This window comes from Giraffa tippelskirchi, chromosome 6 (genome assembly GCF_054371585.1).
Source record: "Giraffa tippelskirchi isolate mGirTip1 chromosome 6, T2T-mGirTip1v1.2.pri, whole genome shotgun sequence".
In the NCBI taxonomy this organism is placed as follows: domain Eukaryota; kingdom Metazoa; phylum Chordata; class Mammalia; order Artiodactyla; family Giraffidae; genus Giraffa; species Giraffa tippelskirchi.
Genome location: NC_137280.1, coordinates 4686361 through 4706695, shown reverse-complemented (window position 1 = coordinate 4706695; position 20335 = coordinate 4686361). Strand labels below are relative to the sequence as shown.

At 43.7% G+C, this 20335-nt stretch overlaps 1 protein-coding gene across 1 annotated transcript; it reads right to left on the bottom strand.

The window, feature by feature from the left end:
* Positions 1-3824: 3824 nt before the first annotated feature.
* Positions 3825-18412, bottom strand: CA2 (carbonic anhydrase 2). Its single transcript, XM_081496788.1, has 7 exons — positions 18001-18412; positions 16660-16857; positions 9689-9807; positions 9165-9257; positions 7775-7837; positions 5434-5589; positions 3825-4122 (listed from the first exon to the last, which is right to left on the bottom strand). Exons 1-7 carry the CDS (start codon positions 18032-18034, stop codon positions 4003-4005), a joined length of 783 nt encoding a protein of 260 aa, XP_081352914.1. The 5' UTR covers positions 18035-18412; the 3' UTR covers positions 3825-4002.
* Between the last annotated feature and the right edge of the window lie 1923 nt (positions 18413-20335).

Genomic DNA, 20335 nt, shown 5'->3' with positions numbered 1-20335 from the left:
TTCTCGAGGCTCCCGAGAGGCGCCTCTTCCCTGCCTCTGCCCGAGTCTGGAGGCTGCCCACTCCCCTGCTTGAGGTCTCATCCCTCCTCTCTGCTTCCGCTGTCCCATCTCCTCCTTCTGCTCCCGACCTTCTTGTCTCCCGCTTATCAGAAGCCCAGTGATTGCAATGGGCCCGTGAGGATAATTCAGGATAATTCCTCATCTCACAACCCTTACTGTAACTAAACGTGTAGTCTCTTTTACCAGGTAAGGTACCATTCACAGCGTCAGGATGCAGGCACGTTTGGAGGCCGCTGTTCTGCCTGCACGAGTATCATTAGTGTTACCTCCCTTCTTCTCATGCAGTGTGAATAACTGAGTTAGGATCCTATTTGTGAGATGCAAAAGAGAGATTCAAATATAGCTTAAAAATGTAAACATTCTAATACCAATTATGATATCCGTTAAAGTAAGGAGCCATTTAAAACTAACAGTTGTCCTTGGAGAAATAAATATAATCCAAATCCTCAATATTTAGCTTTAAATTATTCTTTTCTGCCTCTCAACATTACTTTATCAGTGCTTCTCAAACTGGGGCTACCCAGGTCCCAGCAAGTACACCTGATAACCAGAGGTGACAATAAGCTGCAGGATAAACAATACCCCAGTGCCAATTTTATTAACTGCAATAAGCCAGTTGTAACATTTTATATTAAAAATGAACATGGCTATAATACAGAGTAGGATGGACATTTTGAATAAATTTTGTAAAACATGAAACTCTAAAGAAATAATGATCTGCTCTGAACTGTGAATTTCTTCTCTGCTTTGAAGGAATATTTTGATGAAACATCTGCAAAGCACTGGCATAAATTAGAATATTTGTGAAAGTCTTCAGGAAAAAAAGATCAAGAAAATAGTATCCCTTGATTACATGTAATTCTGGTTATGAGTGGTATAAAAGATTTTTATTACAAAATTTAGAGATCATTTATTACGCACCAAGAATATCATAACTCACCTATATATAGAACTCAGTGTCGACAAGGTTCTGCTTCAGCATATAACTGAAAACCAATATGTAAAAATATACACAAGTTAAATTTTTCATATTTAGAAGAGGCCCTGTGCAGTTCACTTGGAGTAAATTTAGTTTTAGTTCACATGCAATTCTGTTTAAGGTTGGCCTGTGGGTCCCCTACCCAAAGAAATAAACAATAAATTAGAGAAGCCTTGTTCCAGGAAAGTAATGCTCAAAATTCTCCAAGCCAGGCTTCAGCAATACATGAACTGTGAACTTCCAGATGTTCAAGCTGGTTTTAGAAAAGGCAGAGGAACCAGAGATCAAATTGCCAACATCTGCTGGATCATCGAAAAAGCAAGAGAGTTCCAGAAAAACATCTCTTTCTGCTTTATTGACTATGCCAAAGCCTTTGACTGTGTGGATCACAATAAACTGTGGAAAATTCTGAAAGAGATGGGAATACCAGACCATCTGACCTGCCTCTTGAGAAACCTGTATGCAGGTCAGGAAGCAACTGTTAGAACTGGACATGGAACAACAGACTGGTTCCAAATAGGAAAAGGAGTACATCAAGGCTGTATATTGTCACCCTGCTTATTTAACTTATATGCAGAGTACATCATGAGAAACGCTGGGCTGGAAGAAACACAAGCTGGAATCAAGATTGCCGGGAGAAATATCAATAACCTCAGAGATGCAGATGACACCACCCTTATGGTAGAAAGTGAAGAACTAAAGAGCCTCTTGATGAAAGTGAAAGAGGAGAGTGAAAAGGTTGGCTTAAAGCTTAACATTCAGAAAACTAAGATCATGGCATCTGGTCCCATCACTTCATGGGAAATAGACGGGGAAACAGTGGAAACAGTGTCAGACTTTATTATTTTGGGCTCCAAAATCACTGCAGATGGTGATTACAGCCATGAAATTAAAAGACACTTACTCCTTGGAAGGAACGTTATGACCAACTTAGATAGCATATTTAAAAGCAGAGACATTACTTTGCCAACAAAGGTCCGTCTAGTCAAGGCTATGGTTTTTCCAATGGTCATGTATGGATGTGAGAGTTGGACGGTGAAGAAAGCTGAGCACTGAAGAATTGATGCTTTTGAACTGTGGTGTTGGAGAAGACTCTTGAGAGTCCCTTGGACTGCAAGGAGATCCAACCAGTCCTCCTAAAGGAAATCAGTCCTGGGTGTTTATTGGAAAGACTGATGTTGGAGCTAGAACTCCAATACTTTGGGCACCTGATGTGAAGAGTTGACTCACTGGAAAAGACCCTGATGCTGGGAAGGATTGGTGGCAGGAGGAGAAGGGGATGACAGAGGATGAGATGGCTGGATGGCATCACCAACTTGATGGATATGAGTTTGGATGGACTCAGGGAGTTGATGATGGACAGGGAGGCCTGGCGTGCTGCGATTCATGGGGTCGCAGAGTCGGACATGACTGAGCGACTGAACTGAACTGGACTGAACTGTTCCAGGAAACTAAGTTAACAGATTCACAGACACACACACACACGGGCTTAAAATGTATTATTTTCGACCACCTCTTACACACCAGACATTACCTCATATAATATGAATATCCTGGGTGTTACCATCTTTTTACACCCAGGATCATAGACGTTGAGAAGAGCTGGGACTCAAAGCAGACCATCAAACTCCAAAGTTTGTGATCTTTCTTTTACAGAAAACTCAGCTCAGTTCTTTAGCAAAGCAGGTGAGAGTGAGTTAGTGACTTTTCTATCTCTGGTAACAAAGAGGTCGTTTTTTTCCCCCGCCTCAAAGTGTGGAACCTGAGTCATGTGTTAAACGTGGCTTCCCAGAGTAACTCATTAGCCAAACATCCCAGGGTCTGGGCATGTAGCTAAATCCAAGACAGCCATGGGAGCAGGAGACTGGCATCTCATCTGTTCACCCTGCTTCCCACCCGGAGCAGGTATGATTCACCTTCCGAAGATTCAGATGCCTCTGTCACTTCTGGGGACCACTTGGATTCCTCTTTTGAATAAAATGGATTTTATTTTTATTTTCTGTATTTCCCAGGAGCCTGTGTTGATTCGGGAAGTCTCCCCTCCCTGCTCCTGCTGTTGTCATCACCAGTTCCTCTCCTTTTCAGGATCTACCCTCATGGAGATCACAGGAGCCAGTGCTCAGAAAGCTCACAAGAGTGCAGGGCAAATACAGATAATCTTCAGGGTGTTTCCTTCTGTGGAGACTCTTGATTATGAGTAAGTCAATTATGATGGCTTATTATTTACAGTGAATTAGTATGAATTAAAAAAGTATACATTTGCTCCTTCACCATTATCTACTGCCCAGCATAAAATAAAATAATCCAAGATAGAATTCCAGATTTTATTAGAGAATGTATCTAAAATACAATGTTTATTGTTATGATATATTATTTGAATGGAAATATACTCTGTATCACAACTATAACAATTTTTATACATAATTCATTTACATCTCTATAGTTCAAAAGTCAGTAAATCATAGCATAACTAAGGTATCATTGCTACAAATATATAAGAATTTAAAGTTTTTCTTTATTATACCATCTTGGAATCACAAACATTTATCTGATTTACATTACATAGGATCAAGACTCTTTTACCTGATTTACATTACACAGTTTAATTTATCCTCATATATAGATTTGCACTCAATCATCCTACCTTCTTATATTTTAAAAATAGCATTTTAGTGAACGATTGTGGGTGCTCATTACCCCACATTCTGTGAGCAAAATCAAGGTTCTTATATTCTCTGTCACAGAAAGGCTACTATCATAAGCAAAGCACCAGTCACAGCAAATCTGTCAATCATAACAATTGGTCTAGGTTTTCACATTTTGGTAGTAAGCACGTCAGGTGAGAGATGAAGGGTCTAGAAAACCAGACGCAAAGCAGCGAGGGCCCAGTTCACCAAGGGGGATCTGTGCTAAGCTAAGGGGGGGCCCAAAGACTCTCCCCCGGACACTACCCCGGGGCCGCCTTATTTGGGGAAACCTCTGACTTGTCTGTTTTTCAGTGGCTGAGCCGGACGCCAGTTGTTCAGCATCAGGAGTTCAGGCTCGCCCTCCGCGTTGCACTTAAGAGCACGGAATTTCAACATCTAAAAGACAAAATTAAAGATGAAAACACTAAAAATACAAGTTTCACTAGAGCATTCAATTATTGTGCTTGTGTTAAACCTTGAAATATATTTCCCAGTATTCACAGTCTCAGATGGCAATGTTCAAAATTTAATTTGATTCTCAACAGATATATAATCACATATAGATTACATATACATACTTTTATGTAGCAAATTAATTTCTACAAAATAAATACAAAATCTTGCTGTTATCTGAAGGGAATTTTCGATGAGCTTGTTTTTTCCTCTTTTAATTACATAATCAAACATCAAAAACCTATAAAATATTTCAGAGATGTAAAGTAACAATTCTAGATTCAAATTAAGGTTTTGTTTTCTGCCCCAGGGAAGACAAACAACAGCATGGGTACAAATAGATAAAGTGACCCCAGGTTTGTAGGCTCCGGAGTGGAATGATGGCTGACATCTCTGCTTAAATTTACAGAAACACAGGATTAAATCTGCCCAACTGGGGTTTCAAATCCTTATCCCTAGGTAATTCTGATTTCCTTTTGAATTCGTGTGAGTTCCCAGCAGAGCGACGTGACCCAGGCAGCCCTCCACGAGGTTCCTCCTTCTCTGAGGCTGTTTCTGAAAGTGACACTTGCCTTTCACTGAGCATGACTTCATCTCAACGAAGAATGGTGGTTTGGGAGGTAAGGCAGCTGCCCGTGAATCAATAGCCTTGACCCTGATCTCTTTGCCAAATAAAATTCCCTCGGTCACCTCCGAGGAAGTCAATTTCCATGCAAGTCAGCTACTGTGACACATGCAACCACTGTCACTGCAGGGCCCCGAGCAGCACAAACGACGCTCTGCAGGAACGCGTGTCTGGTCTAAGCGGCTAAAGCAACTTGGAGTGACTTTTAATAGATGCTTTTATCCAAGGGATGACTCTCAACTTTGTTAGAAGCCAGAATGTATTCTGATGTAAATAAATGACAGTAAGCTCTTAGGTGAGTGAGCCGTGGGCTGGAAATTATCACCCATAGCTATGCACCCTTGAATATAAAGTCTCTTTGTTCCAGGCTTCAGATTCCTCCTAATGTACAAAAAAGCATGTACTGGGTGACAGACATCTCTCTTAGGTAATCTTCAATGTTATCCAACTTCAGAGTAAAAAGAAACAATTGCCTAAGCTTAAGGTTAAGAACAACAAGTTCTTGTTGAGAGCTAATTAGATCTGCTAAGCACTATTGCTGGCACCAGAAGCAGCCCAGATCTGCCTGACTCCAAAGGTCCACTCCTTCCGCCTGGACTAAGTCCTCCCCCCGACTTAAGCAAACGGACCTGCTGACTGCTAACGGAGACAGGTTCTTTGAGCACGACCCAGGTCACGCTTTCGAGGAGAGGGGGGGTGGTCAGTGAGCCGGGGTAGGTCCAGTAGTCCAAGCCCTTAGGAAGGAGACTGGAAGGATCAAAGTTAGGGAAGTCGACGCTCTTACCCTGGAACACAAGGCAAAGACACAGGTTAAAAAACATCACGTGATCAGAGTTGGAGTGGGGGGTGGGGGGACGCAGGACAAGAGGAAACAGAAATATTCAACTTGGAGAGTCAAAAACCTTCCTTTTTTTTTTTTTAAAGAGAAGTTCCATATTCATCAGAAAACAGAATAAAAGAAATTAACAGGAGGCATTCGACATGGAAACTTAGATTAGCAGATATAAGCAAGAGAACCTGACTATCAATTTCACCTGTCCATTTGCTCATCTGTCCTCTCAAACAATCCCTTACCTTTTTCATGAAGTCATTAGCAAGAGAATTCCAGAAAAACATCTATTTCTGCTTTGTTGACTATGCCAAAGCCTTTGACTGTATAGATCACAATAAACTGTGGGAAATTCTTCAAGAGATGGGAATACCAGACCACCTGACCTACCTCTTGAGAAACCTGTATGCAGGTCAGGAAGCAACTGTTAGAACTGGACATGGAACAACAGACTGGTTCCAAATAGGAAAAGGAGTACGTCAAGGCTGTATATTGTCACCCTGCTTATTTAACTTATATGTAGAGTACATCATGAGAAACGCTGGGCTGGAGGAAGCAGAAGCTGGAATCAAGACTGCCAGGAGAAATATCAATAACCTCAGATATGCAGATGACACCACCCTATGGCAGAAAATGAAGAAGAACTAAAGAGCCTCTTGATGAAAGTGAAAGAGGAGAGAGAAAAACTTGGCTTAAAGCTCAACATTCAGAAAACTAAGATCATGGCATCCAGTCCCATCACTTCATGGCAGATAGATGGGCAAACAGTGGAAACAGTGGCTGGCTTTATTTTTCTGGGCTCCAAAATCACTGCATATGGTGACTGTAGACATGAAATTAAAAGACGCTTACTCCTTCGAAGGAAAGTTATGGCCAACCTAGACAGCATTTAATTTAAAAGCAGAGACATTACTTTGCCAACAAAGGTCCGTCTAGTCAAGGCTATGGTTTTTCCAGTAGTCATGTATGGATGTGAGAGTTGGACTATAAAGAAAGCTGAGCACAGAAGAATTGATGCTTTTGAACTGTGGTGTTGGAGAAGACTCTTGAGAGTCTCTTGGACTGCAAGGAGATCCAACCAGTCCATCCTAAAGGAAATCTGTCCTGAATATTCATTGGGAGGACTGATGTTGAAGCTGAAACTCCAATACTTTGGCCACCTGATGCGAAGAGCTGACTCATTTGAAAAGACCCTGATGCTGGGAAAGATTGAGGGCAGGAGGAGAAGGGGACGACAGAGGATGAGATGGTTAGATGGCATCACCAACTCAATGGACATGAGTTTGAGTAAACCCCAGGAGCTGGGGATGGACAGGGAGGCCTGGGATGCTGCGATTCATGTGGTCGCAAAGAGTCGGACACGACTGAGCGACTGCACTGAACATGGGGGGTGCGTATATCCTTCTGAATTAGTGTTGTAGGATCAGGTTTAGTCTATATGAATCAAGGGAGTCAGGCTCAGGGTAACAGGTAAGCATTTCAGAAGACATGCTGCTTTAATTTGAGGATGAGTTTGATAAAGCCAGGTTGCTGCTGCTGGAAGTAATATTTATGAGCAGATGCCCCGTGACCTCAGCACAGCCGTGCTGTGCAGTAGATTTAAACATGAATTCAAGGAGGTCACAAAGCAGGACCTTATTCATCGTGTTCTCTACTGGAGAAGGAAATGGCAACCCACTCCAGTCCTCTTGCCTGAAAACCCCATGGGCTGCCGCCTGAGGAGCCTGGTAGCCAACAGTCCATGGAGTCGCAAAGAGTCAGACACGACGGAGCGACTTCACTTTTCCCTTTCAGACTAACAAAGTGACCAGCGTACAGTAAGGACTCAACAAATATCTGCCGTATGAAGAGTGAATAAATGGATCAGGTGATCTTTCAGCCTCCTTGCAATCATGGTTTTCTCTGATTCTTGCATATGGATGTTCAAATGAAGCAAGATTAAATAAATACAAGTCCGAAAATTACACAACTTTGGGATAAAGATAAGTTAAATAAACATATGAGCAACAGTTTACCCTTATTAAGGGCTCAAACTGAGCCCATCAAACTGAGACTACTCAGCTTGAGCAAAAGAATCTTAAAAAATGAGTGGGGTATGGAAAATAGGTACCCTATGCGGGTGTCAAAAAACTGAACTGTACCTTTGTTTTAATAGAATCCAGCACATCAAGGACTTTCTGGAGAGCTGGGTTAGCGTCACCAACCTATAGAAAGACACAAAGGACAAGACAGTATATACACTTGGCACTACACCGTTTTTTGATTCAGGCAGCTCTAAGGTATAATTTCTCCAAAGAGTGAAGCAAAAACCACCACTAGCTACACGCCACCCATCAGTTTTAGTCTGATTTCCCTGTTTTCACTGACAACCTGCTTCTGGCCCTGTGGTTCACCTGAAATTACCCTCTCAGATGTCACCAGTGACCTCCAACTGCCTAAGTAAACAGCACTGTTCAAATGCTTGCTTCAAGCTTCACACAGAATTTTGCACTATTGTCTTCCCTCCTTTGCAAAATCCCCCCCTTTTGACTTCTTCTGCCCTCCAGCTTCCCAAATCTCCCTTGACTCCTGTATTCCCTGTTGATCAGTTAATCAGTGTCTTTCCTCCCCCTCTGCAGTTTCTCAGGGTTGCTTGCTGACCAGTGTTATCCCTCTTTGTGAGGTTTTCCTTGCATGATTTCATAGACACTCGTAGTAGCTCAGCTAGTAAAGAATCTGCCTGCAATGCAGGAGACCCTGGTGCCATCCCTGGGTCGGGAAGATCCGCTGGAGAAGGGATAGGCTACCCACTCCAGTATCTTGGGCTTCCCTGGTGGCTCAGCTGGTAAAGAATGCACCTGCAATGCAGGAGACCTGGGTTCAATCCCTGGGTTGGGAAGATCCCCTGGAGAAGGGAAAGGTTGCCCACTCCAGTGTTCTGACCTGGAGAATCTCATGGACTGTAGTCCATGGGGTCACAAAGAGTCAGACACGACTGAGCCACTTTCACTTCACTTGTCACTTGTGTGTGTAGCTGTCACCTTGACACAGGATTTCTAGAACCATGAATCTGTAGCCCAGACCTTTCTCCACTGGGTTTATAACTATCCAGAGGGCAGCTCAACCGGTATGTCCCACTCTTGCTGCCTAGATTCTGTAACATGGAGTCACTGTCCTTCACTCCTCCAAAACCTGGTCTTAATTTAGCATTCTCTATCATGGAATAGTACTACCTAGCTTAAGGCTGAATGAAAAAAAAAAGTACTAGTATTTATCCCAACTATTGCTTTTTCTCATTTCTCATTTCATGTGTAAACATCCTTCACATTTACATCCAAACAGTACCTAAGAAATACCTCCGGGACTGTCTTTTTGTCTCTATCTCCACTGCAATTAGCAGATATGCAGGAAAATAAGCCCCAAAATACTTCAGAGCCAAAGGCATTTCCTAGGCTTTTCGTAGAATGTACTATTTGTTATGAATGTTCTGTCCAGTTCATCATTTTTGGAAATGGGTTGGGGGTGGGGGGAAGAATTGGGCCATCAACTAACCTTCAAAAAAACACCCACAACAGCCAGTCCATCCGGGTGTTGTGATGCTGTCCCAAAGTCCCCGTACTTGGTGTTCCAGTGAACGAAGTGCAGCTGAAGCAGGAGACACAACCACAAACAACAAACAGTCAGACGTGACAAAAGCCTCCACCGTTATCTTCACAGCCAGAGCTTATGCAAGAAAGTGAAAATGTGGGTAATTATAAATCTCAACTTGCATTTTAATTCTACTTGTCCACTACTTGTCATAATAGCAAGTGATTCCTTCAACAACTCCAAGACAAAGTGTTGCATACCTTTGAGGAACGTTTATTTCTAGATTTTACATTAAAACAGGATCCTCTGAGTTGAATTCATTTTTAGGCAAGTGGTGTTCTTGGAGGTCTTAGAGAAAGCTTTGCAGCATTAACCGTAATACCACAAATAAAGGTTATAAGAAGCAAATATGAAGATCCTTTGTAAAGAAAATGGTTTGAGCTGAATTTACAAATTAAGCTTTTGAAAGAAAAAGAAGTGTATCTTACCTCTGCAGCATATTTCTTCCTATCCACAGTATGCTCAGAACCTTGGTCGTCAGATGAACCCCAGTGAAAGTGAAACTGAACCAATCTGTAAGTGCCAGTAAGAGGTCCGTCTTTCACCACTGAAATTAAAATATATATATATAATATTTACGTGGGCTTGCCAGGTGACGCTAGTGGTAAAGAACCCAACTGCCAATGCAGGAGACATAAGAGATGTGGTATTTTTGCCTGGAGAATCCCATGGACAGAGGAGCCTGGTGGTGCACACACACTTATACACACACAAATGCTTCCATACGCACATGGAACCCACACACTTCTGAATATCACAATCCTCAATCTTCTTTTATAGCACTAAATTTATGCCTGAAGCAACATTTTCACTCTGTGAAAGTCAGATCTAGCCTCGAGCTTAGTTTGCGGAGGTGAATAGAATCATTTCAACTGTTGTTTTTTTTTCCTTTACTTGTACTGACTGAAAGGATGGATGGTTTCCATCTGTTTTCTGAGCACAGGACACTTTCCTTCCAGTGTTTTGGAGTCCGAGGCTCAGGTTTCAGAGAGAGGAGATTTTCAGGCACGATGAATTCCTCTGTGAATCAGTGAGGAGGCGCCGGGCCGCCTCACACCTGCAAAGTCAGGAGCTCTGCTCTGCCTCGGCCCAGTGAGCGACCATCAGCTCGCTTCGCCAACCTCCAATGTCATTCTCACTAGAATCTGTGAAACAATAAGCATGCCAACAAAGGTCCATCTAGTCAAGGCCATGGTTTTTCCAGTGGTCATGTATGGATGTGAGAGTTGGACTATAAAGAAATCTGGGCGCCGAAGAATTGATGCTTTTGAACTGTGGTGTTGGAGAAGACTCTTGAGGGCCCCTTGGACTGCAAGGAGATCCAACCAGTCCATCCTAAAGGAGATCAGTCCTGGTTGTTCATTGGAAGGACTGATGTTGAAGCTGAAACTCCAATACTTTGGGCACCTGATGCGAAGAGTTGACTCATTGGAAAAGACCCTAATGCTGGGTAGGATTGGGGGCAGGAGGAGAAGGGGACGACAGAGGATGAGATGGTTGGATGGCATCACCGACTCGATGGACATGGGTTTAGGTAAACTCTGGGAGTTGGTGATGGACAGAGAGGCCTGGCGTGCTGCAATTCATGGGGTCGCAAAGAGTCGGACACGACTGAGTGACTGAACTGAACTGAAAGGAAATCAACCCGGAATATTCATTGGAAGGACTGATGCTGAAGCTGAAACTCCAATACTCTGGCCACCTGATTCGAAGAGCCAACTCATTGGAAAAGACCTTGATGCTGGGAGAGACTGAAGACCAAAGTAGAGGACAACAGAGGATGAGATGGTTGGATGGTATCACCAACTCAATGGACATGAATCTGAGCAAACTCTGGGAGATGGTGAAAGACAGGGGAGCCTGGTGTGCTGTAGTCCATGGGGTCATAAAGAGTCGGACACGATTTAGCAACTGAACAACAACCAACTGATACATTTAAAAGCTGTTAAAATTAGGGTAGTTCTACTACTTCAATTCTATTTCTCTAGAACTGGAAATAGAATCCCTTTTGCTATAAGTGAATTTTATTAGTTTTGGGTTATAATTCTGCAGAGTAATGAGCCCAAGATAACTTCAGCTTTGCAAAACCAAGGGACAAGGTCTTCATGATAAAGTTTGTTTGGACAACTTCACATAAATATGCTTAACTGGTAGCAGTACATGTTCATCTATTCAAAGAAAAGATAAAGCTGGCTGGAATATATCTAGGCGGCTGGGCCTTTCTGTGGCTCCTGATACAACCTCTGGCTGACAGCTCTGCCTTACAATAGGCCAGGAGAAGAAAAGAATTTGTTTTAAAAAGAGAGCAAATTAAAATGGTGTTATATTACTGATCTATTAAGAAACATAATTTGGATGTATTCAGATAAAATCACATCTCTTAAAACTTTAAAAAACTTACTGTAAAAGTGCCTTTTTTTAATCTTATAATAAAGAATTCAAGAATTATCCTTATACCCCCCAAATAGACTTTTTCCAAGATGAAAATATAATTCATAACTATATATACCCTTAAAACAAAATAATGTTTATAAAATTTATAAAGATTTAGAATTAGGCAAGAGTAATATGAACTTTTATTAAATAAGGCTTTCTAATGCTAAAAAAAAAAAAAAGAAAGAAATGTCTCAGTGTTCAATGATGAAACACTTTCAGGACTAATCTACTATTATTACCAGATACCTGTTTGAGCTTCTGTTAAAATAAAACTATGTTACTATGTAGCTGAAAAGTCCACTGTAGATAGTGTACACTCAGTTGCTCAGTCATGTCCAACTCTTTGCGACCCCACGGACTGTAGCCCACCAGGCTCCCCTGTCGATGGGATTCTCCAGGCAAGAATACTGGGATGGGTTCTTATTTCCTTCTCCAGGGGAAGGAATGCCATTTTCAACTCCATCCGGTCTATGGGGTTGCAAAGAGTCAGACACGACTGAGCAACACGCACACCCTCATCAAGGTAGTGCGCATCTTTTTACTTGAGAAAGAGGAAAGATAAGATTCAGGACACGGAACTTAACACAATATTCTGGGTCCACTTACTCTTTTACTTAATTTGATTGTTCCATGCCGTTTTCTAAACTACTCCAGTTTAAAAACTCGTTTTTCTAAGAAAAAATAATTTTAAAGAGTAGCAGAAATTGCTGACTGCATTTTTTTCCTCTGGAAAAATCCAGCCATTTTTGTGTGTAGAATCCATCATCTGTTGTACCACAGAAATGTGTTCCACAAGAGATGGAGCTACATGAATGGGGTTTTATACTCCAAGACTCAACGTCCTGTTCCAGACTCCTCCAAACTTAATTTAAATCCAAACCTCAAAATCAGAAGATTTTAACTTTCATGATCTTCCATCAGTTATACATACTATATATAAAACACAACATAAGCATTACATGTAATATTATCATCTGTCCTCTTATACATATTACTTATGTAAATTATGTTACTTGTGAAAGATTCATTTTAGTAACATTGAAATAAATTAGCTACTAATGCAAATTAAAAACTATAAATGTGACATTAACAGTTTTTCCTTCTTCATCACTTTAATATTACTTGATGTAAGATGTGAGGGCTTCTCTGGTGGCTCATACTGTAAAGAATCTGCCTGTGATGTGGGAGACCCAGTTTCAATCCTTGGGTTGGGAAGACCCCCTGGAGGAGGAAATGGCAACCCCTCCAGTATTCTGGCCTAGAGAATCCCATGCACAGGGGAGCCTGGAGGGCTACAGTCCACGGGGTCACAAAGAGTCAGGCACGACTCAGCTACTAACACGCATACACATGGTATAAGATGCATCCAAATAAACTGAAGACCTTAGTGAATGTCAATAATCCCTCTTAAATTCAAAATATAAATAAACTAGTCCCAATAATCCTTAGTTTAAAACTAAAATTTAAGGGATTCCTATTAATAAAGTAAATAGTCTACTAAAAAACCAATTTCTAGCAGGTGAATAATCATTTCTATGAAGAATCTCAATCTTAATCTTTTTTGATTTTTTGGCAGTGGTCAGCAATTCTAGGGCTACCTGCTAAGGTTAAAAAAGCAAGTGTTGGTAGAGACAAATCTGAGGGAAAGATGCCCACATTCCGTTTCTTTTTCAGTAGTGAAATGTTTAGCTGTCACTTTCACTAGCATAAGCACAATTAAGACAGAAGGGAAGAGCAGTTTTTAGTTTCAGGTTTATGGCAATTATTTGACAGCTTTTGTTTTTGTTTTTTTTTTTTAAAAAAGTAACCCTTTGACATTAATATAATTAAATACAGGGTCTAGAATGCTTTAGTCTATCTTACAGAAGCTTAGGGTTCTGCTCACAACAACTGTCCATGGGTCGGCCCAATAATTCAAGCACTGGTTTTCAATATTGGCCTCTAACTTTGCAGTAAAGCAAGAGAGTTTTAAACTCATCAGTAAAAGTTAATAAGTTAGCAGGAGTTAATAATTTGACTACTCTTTTTTTCTCAGATAAAGAATGTAATAAAAGATCTCAAAAGGGAGAGTTATTTTTTAATAATTTAAAAAACCTAACAGGATTAACATTTTTTCATTAATTTCTGGTGGTTTCTTTTTAAAGGCATTTAGAAGATTGATGAGAGCTTTAACCCAATTTCCTAGTTAAAGCCTATTAATTCCATATTTAAAAAGAATTCTCGCAAGCTTAAACATAACAGTAAATTCTACCAGTTCAGTTCCTTATACCCAAGTACTTAAGTTGGGGTATAAGAATTTAGGATATACCGAAAATCTGAGTCTATGAAAAGCTCTTGAAGACTGACATCTCACTGGGTTGCGGGGGAGGGGAGTAAATGAACTGAAGCATTTAAATATAGAAAATAAAGGATATCTTAAAATATTAACACAGTGAAAATAATTCCTAATAAAAAGAGATGATAAACTACAGATTTTAAAAAACTGAAGGACCAAAATGAAAAATTATTTTCAGACTTAAGTGAACAGAAAAGTATGTCAGCGTTTAAAAGTGTGGCATGGGTATGAGCACACTAAACATTAACTATAACTGTCATTTAAAGATTCTTATTCAATTTCCATTTTTAAGTGGTTGCCACTTAGTCTCATTCCAACAAACTAGGAAGGAGACAACTAGCAAGCAACCTAAGCTCTTGAGCATTGCGTTTCTTCATGTTTATTTTAAGTGGGTTTGACTAGAGTGCCTCCACCGTGTGTTCTAACTTGAGAGTCTAGGATCTTAGAAAGAAAAAGTCCAAAGCGTGTTTCTCTGCATGCTATCCTTGGTTTGTTTTATTTTTTCTCTCCTGCAGATGTGTGTTCCCTAACATCAACATTTAGTATATTCATATTCTAGAAAAAAATGCTTCCTTGTTTAGTCAAAACACCTGCAAATGCTGAAGAGGTATCGAGCAAACTTACAAAGGCTTCTTTCACCTGTCAAGGAGAACAAGCCTCTCTAGCGTTCGTTCCTCTTGTTTTCACCCTACCTCCCGCCCGGCCCTCTCAAGTCCTCGCGTTTCCTGCTTCCTTCTGCTGGGAGTCTCCTCCAAGACGCTGACATCCTTCAAGCCTCATCCTTTAAGCTCAAACTTTATTCACCCTGAAAAGTCTTTTCTGACTTGCTCGGGCCAACTCCAAACCTGCTTTCTATGTTTCCTTGGAGCACCTCCTTGTTGCACCCACCAAAGTGACTGTCAGCATCTATTGCTCTTAGGCCTCCCCAGCATGGGCTCAGGGGAGGCGCGCGAGGGACCAGACTCCATCCTGACCTCCGGATGCCTGGCTTATCTTACATAAGGGTGGTGCTGGTGCGATTTTTTTTTTCCTTTTATAAAATTCAGTGAATAATACATCTGCTCTAAAGACATGGATTTGAGCCTCTATCCGAACCTCGTGGTTTTCATCTGTTCCACAATCAAACACAGCCAGTTGCTTTAGGAATGTGTGTGTTATTCACCAGGAGAAGTTAGAAAAGGTAGCTAGGTCCCATCAGTTACTGCTCATGGAGAAATCCATCAGAACGGGACATTCACGGTAAAGCGTATTACTACGTAATCATGTCATATGTAAAATCAGTCCATCGTTTAACATAATAAACGGCATTTTGGAAAAATACAGAAGTGTTATAAGATTTTAAAATATCATCAAGTGATAAGAAGTAATTTTAAAGCAATTTCAAAACTTTCTTCCTCTTTAATAAATCCTATTCACTTGCTACCACGTTAAAAAAAAAAAAAATTTCATCAGAGGTGCAATAGCGACAACAATTGCCTAACAAAGGCAGTCAAGTGGTGTGAAGAGCTGACAAGAGCAATGGCCATTTACGGAGGAATCTTTAGGTGCCAGGCACTGGGCTTTATATATCTGTCCCATTTAATCCTTCTGCTGTAATAGATACTCCAATTTTACAGTTAAGAAAACAAAAACTTAGAGAAGTTAAGTGACTATCATTGCCAGGAGAGGAGGAAGCAAGAAGAATTTTTTCAAAACTGTACTGAATACATCAGATGGCTACCAAAAAAGGCAAGGCAACTCGATTGTAATGATTATAATTACATTCATATATTAGTACCGTAGGCCATTACTCAAACATTTTGACAGCGTTACTGAATGCTGGATCTGTCTTTTCTCCCTTTGCACAATGCTCCACACACCCCCAGTCCCACACCACCACCACACATAACGTGTTTGTAGCACCATTTACTCGATGCCCATCAGAGGAAAACGCTTGGGAAACTAGGACACTGGCCAGGAAATCAACCAGTAGGCAAAGAAGGCTGCTACTGCTTCTGAAGGGGATTGTTCTCCTATTTCTAACCAAGAAGAAAATATAAAGTAGCAGCAGTCAAAGAGTGTTCCGTAAACAGCACTACTACAAATAAATTACGCTAATTGGTTTCGTCAGCAAGGGTCCAGCTGTGTCCGCCAACTCCAAAACATCCTCATTTATGGAATGAGCTTCTGGGTGGATACCGATATACACAGCCACCTTTATCACACTGGCCCGAGGCTGAGAAAATATTCACAACCAGTGTTTCCGAGAATTTCAGGATTTTAAAGTAGCAGGTTTTCAACACTCTTCTCCATGCTACCTTGAAGACCAGCCCTAAAAAGTTCAGTTTTTGCAAGTCTCATCATTGCTGATCTCTATCGCCAAGGGGCCTTGCCTTTTTTTCACTTTTCTCAGGCATAGCACAGTTATTCAATGCCCTACATAGAAATCGGGGGAATTCGTCAGGGAGAAACAGCCCCTGACACTTCAAAGAAATCAGCCTGCTTCCCAGAGGCTGAAATCCAAGGAAGATGATCAGAGTGTAGTATTAAGGCGGGGTCGGGGGTGGGGGGTGGGGTGGGGGTGTCCTGCGCCTGTTAAGCTGGGAAAAGAGCTACTACTGACACACAAGTTATTTTGTAAACACTGACCTGCTTTGTCCTGGGAGTCATCAAACTCCACGTTGAAAGAGTGACCGTTGTTGACCATTCTCCGAGAAGTCGCTTGCCCATACAGAAGGGCCAGAGGCTTCAGAGCAGGATCGTGAACGACGGCCTTGGTGTCTATGTCAACCGGCGACTGGCGCTCTCCATTGGCAACGGGGAAGTCCTTATACCAGTGCTCGGGGCCTGAGGTTGAGCAAAGACGTGTGAATCCCCACAATGTAGGGAAGGGCACACCCCAACTCTGGGAAAAGGGCAATGATTCTTGGACCTGCTTGGCTCCAATTCTTGCCACACCAATGCAGGGAGATGCAAGGGATGCCAGTTCGATCCCTCGGTCAGGAAGATCCCCTGGAAAAGGGCACCGAAACCCACTCCAGGATTCTTGCCTGGAGAATCCCATGGACAGATGAGCCTGATGGGCTACAGTTCATGGGGTCGCAAGAGTCAGACAGGACTGAAGCTATTTAGCAAGCAACCTTTGGGAAAATATTTAATCTGTGCCTTAGTTTTTCCCTCTGTATTAGGGGTACCAATAGCATCTGGCTTATAGAGGTTGGTGTGAAAACTAACATCAATCCATGTAACACTTTTAGAACAAGCAGTGAGAGTCATATACATATTAGCTATTTTTATGTTTCTTTTACTGAAACTGAGCAGCTGACCTTGGGTTTGTGATTAGGATTTGAATGAGCAAGCTTCCTAAAGACACTCCTGCAGATGGAGATTCCTTCCTCAGTTCTGCCAGAGGCAAGGACTGACTCCCTGCCCAGCCAGCCCTCATGCCTTGAAGGGTCAGAATCTCCATCACCTGAGAAGCCCCAGACCCCTCAAGACGCTCAGAGATGCGCCAGACACATCTTGCTCGAACGTGCGCTGGCCTGGGGGAACCCAGACCTGTGGCTCCGAAAATGCCGGGTTCCTGGGGACCTCCTGACCTCAGAAGTCAAGAAATCAGGAAAACTCAGACGTCAGCGCAAAGGATTCAAACCACCAGCCCAAGAAAACGCCCGGGAACAGTTCGTGCGGAGAATCTTAGCCACAGGTGGTGCTGAGGATGAAGTGGGGAGGTTGGGGTGGGGGGGATGAAGGCGAGGAGGCGGTCCTCCTAATTTCTCTGCGATCAATGACCAAAGTGTTTCGCTGCACCTCTTCCTAGCGTCCTCTTGGGTCGAGACAGGGTGGTGATTGACCCGAGAGGGGCTGCACGCGGGTCCCGCGGCGATGCGCGCCCCCCTGCCCGGCCCGGCGCGGGGCGCAGGGCTTCCTCGACAGCGGCCTGGGGCCCCGCGCCGAGCCGGGGGGCGCGCCCGGGGGCCCCGCACTCACCGTTGTGCTGGCCGTATCCCCAGTGATGGGACATGGTCGCGCCGGGGTCCGGAGGCTGCTGCTCAGGCGCCCGCGCCGTGTGTCTGCGGGCCGCGCCGTCGCCGGCTCTTATAGGCGCCCGCCACCTTCGCGCGTGGGGGCGGCCCCGGGGTGGGGGCCCCGGGCGGCCCCGGGCGGAGCGGGGAGGAGGGCGCGGGCGGAGGTGCGCTCGGGGCGGGCTGGGCGGGCGAGGCGGGCGAGGCTCCGGGGGCGGGGAGAGCGCCCTGCCGGCGGGGCGCTGCGCCAGGCTCCGGGGCTCCGCTCCGGCCGCCCGACTCCCCTCGGCGCGGGCGCGGGGCGGCCGCGAGGCTCCGCGATCCCCGCGCGGACTGGGCTGCGGAGCGTTTGCGCGCGCCGTGTCCCCCCGCGGGGCGCGGACCGCTCGGGCCCCGGCGCCTCTCCGCCCGCGCCCGCCTTTGTGAGCGCACCCCCGGCCCCCGTGCCCTGCCGCCCCGCCCCATCGGCCCCACCCGCGCCGCGGCCTCCAGCCCCGGGGGCTCGCCGCGCGGGGTCCCGGCCCTGCGCCCGCAAGCGGGCCGGGGAGCGTGACCTTGGGGCGGACGGGGCTGCGGTCCCGGAGGGGCGCGGAGGGCCGGGCGCCGCGCGCCCCCTGCCGGACGGCCGTGCGCGCACCGAGGAGGGGACGGTCTCCCGAGCAGAGTCCGAACCACGCGAGCGTGCTTCTCCGTCAGTCCCCCAGTCGTGTCCGACTCTCTGCGACCCCATGGACCGCAGCACGCCAGGCCTCCCTGTCCAGCACCAAATCCCGGAGTCTACCCAAACTCATGTCCATCGAGTCGGTGATGCCATCCAGCCATCTCATGCTCTGTCGTCCCCTTCTCCTCCTGCCTTCAATCTTTCCCAGCATCAGGGTCTTTTCAAATGAGTCAGCTCTTCGCATCAGGTGGCTGAAGTACTGGAGTTTCAGCTTCAGCATCAGTCCTTCCAATGAATATTCAGGACTGATTTCCTTTGGGAGCAGGCGTGGGAGAGGGCCATTTCCTTGCGAACTGACAAGGTATCATATGGATACCCTGACGTCTCTTCCTACCTCCTTTCTTTTTAAAAAATTAACTTGGGGGGAGAGATTACCTCGGCGAGTAAATACTGATTTAAAGCAATCGAGACTTCTAAAGAATCACTCTTCTAACAGGAATTGGGTGAAAGAATTTCTTGCAAAAAGATGAGAACTTGCAAAAAGGTGAAAACTCAGAACTTGGCTGCCAAAGAAAACTTGGCATCTGGCATACCTAAGAATCAATTCAAAGAAATTTAAGAGGATATTTTTTGAGGCAAGACAACATTATGGCTTTTCTGGGCCTTAGGCAGTTTGCCTTTATGGATCCCTTCTTCATACACACACACACACACACACACACAGGCACACATACACATACATGTATTAGTTGCTGTATTGACATAAAGATTGATATTTTAATATTATGTATGTAAACATTTTTTGATATAAATGTTCATTTTTTTCTTCTGGTTTTAAAAGAAAACATTTTCATGGATATCTAAAAGTACTGTGGGCCTGAAGCACTGTTTCCTAGTACCTAATGCGTAAGTCAGGACTGTTTTGCGGTGACTTTTGCAATATTGATCTCAAAAATCATTATTTGCTATTTATTTCAGTCAATTCCACACAAATAAATATGATTCACAGTTAGATTTACTTGTTATTGTCCTACGATTCCAGGAAAGTGTGTACCTCTTTGTGCTGGAGTCTTTTGGTTGATGTCAGCATGAATTCTTAAGCAATGAGTATTTTTGGTTTCTAGTACTATCACAGTTCTTTCCAGATGCCACAGTGCTAAAGAATCTGCCTGCCAATGCAGGAGATGCAAGAGATGCAGGTTCGATCCCTGGGTTGGGAAGATCCACTGGAGGAGGACATGGCAACCGTCTCTGGTGTTCTGCCTGGAGAACCCCACGGACAGAGGGGTCTGGGGGGCTACCGGCCATGGGGTCGCAGAGAGCCAGCCATAACTGAGCACACACACACACCATCACAAAATGTAGTTTGTCGTTGCAAAGAGCCTCTTATTTATGACTCTGTAGCTACATATTGTGGAGTCCAGTAAAATAATTTTGATTCTTTGCATAATGTTCAAATACTTACTTAAATGAAAAGAGGGCCTTGCAGTTGCTATGAGATTCTTCACTGGGCTCTGGGGATGTATTGTTGGTAAGTGTTAAGAGCTGAATACTAAGTCTATGAATGTAAAGTGGGTTCTAAAGATTCTGTGAAGGCAGCTAGGTTTTCAGACCTGCTGGAATCCTTGTCTCTTATTTT

Coding starts and splice junctions, on each gene's coding strand:
- CA2 (XM_081496788.1), bottom strand. CDS start 18,034: ATGTCCCATCACTGGGGATACGGCCAGCACAACG. Junction 9,808..16,659: donor TGACTCCCAGGACAAAGCAG/GTCAGTGTTTAC, acceptor TTTTAATTTCAG/TGGTGAAAGACGGACCTCTT. Junction 9,258..9,688: donor GGAAGAAATATGCTGCAGAG/GTAAGATACACT, acceptor CTCCTGCTTCAG/CTGCACTTCGTTCACTGGAA.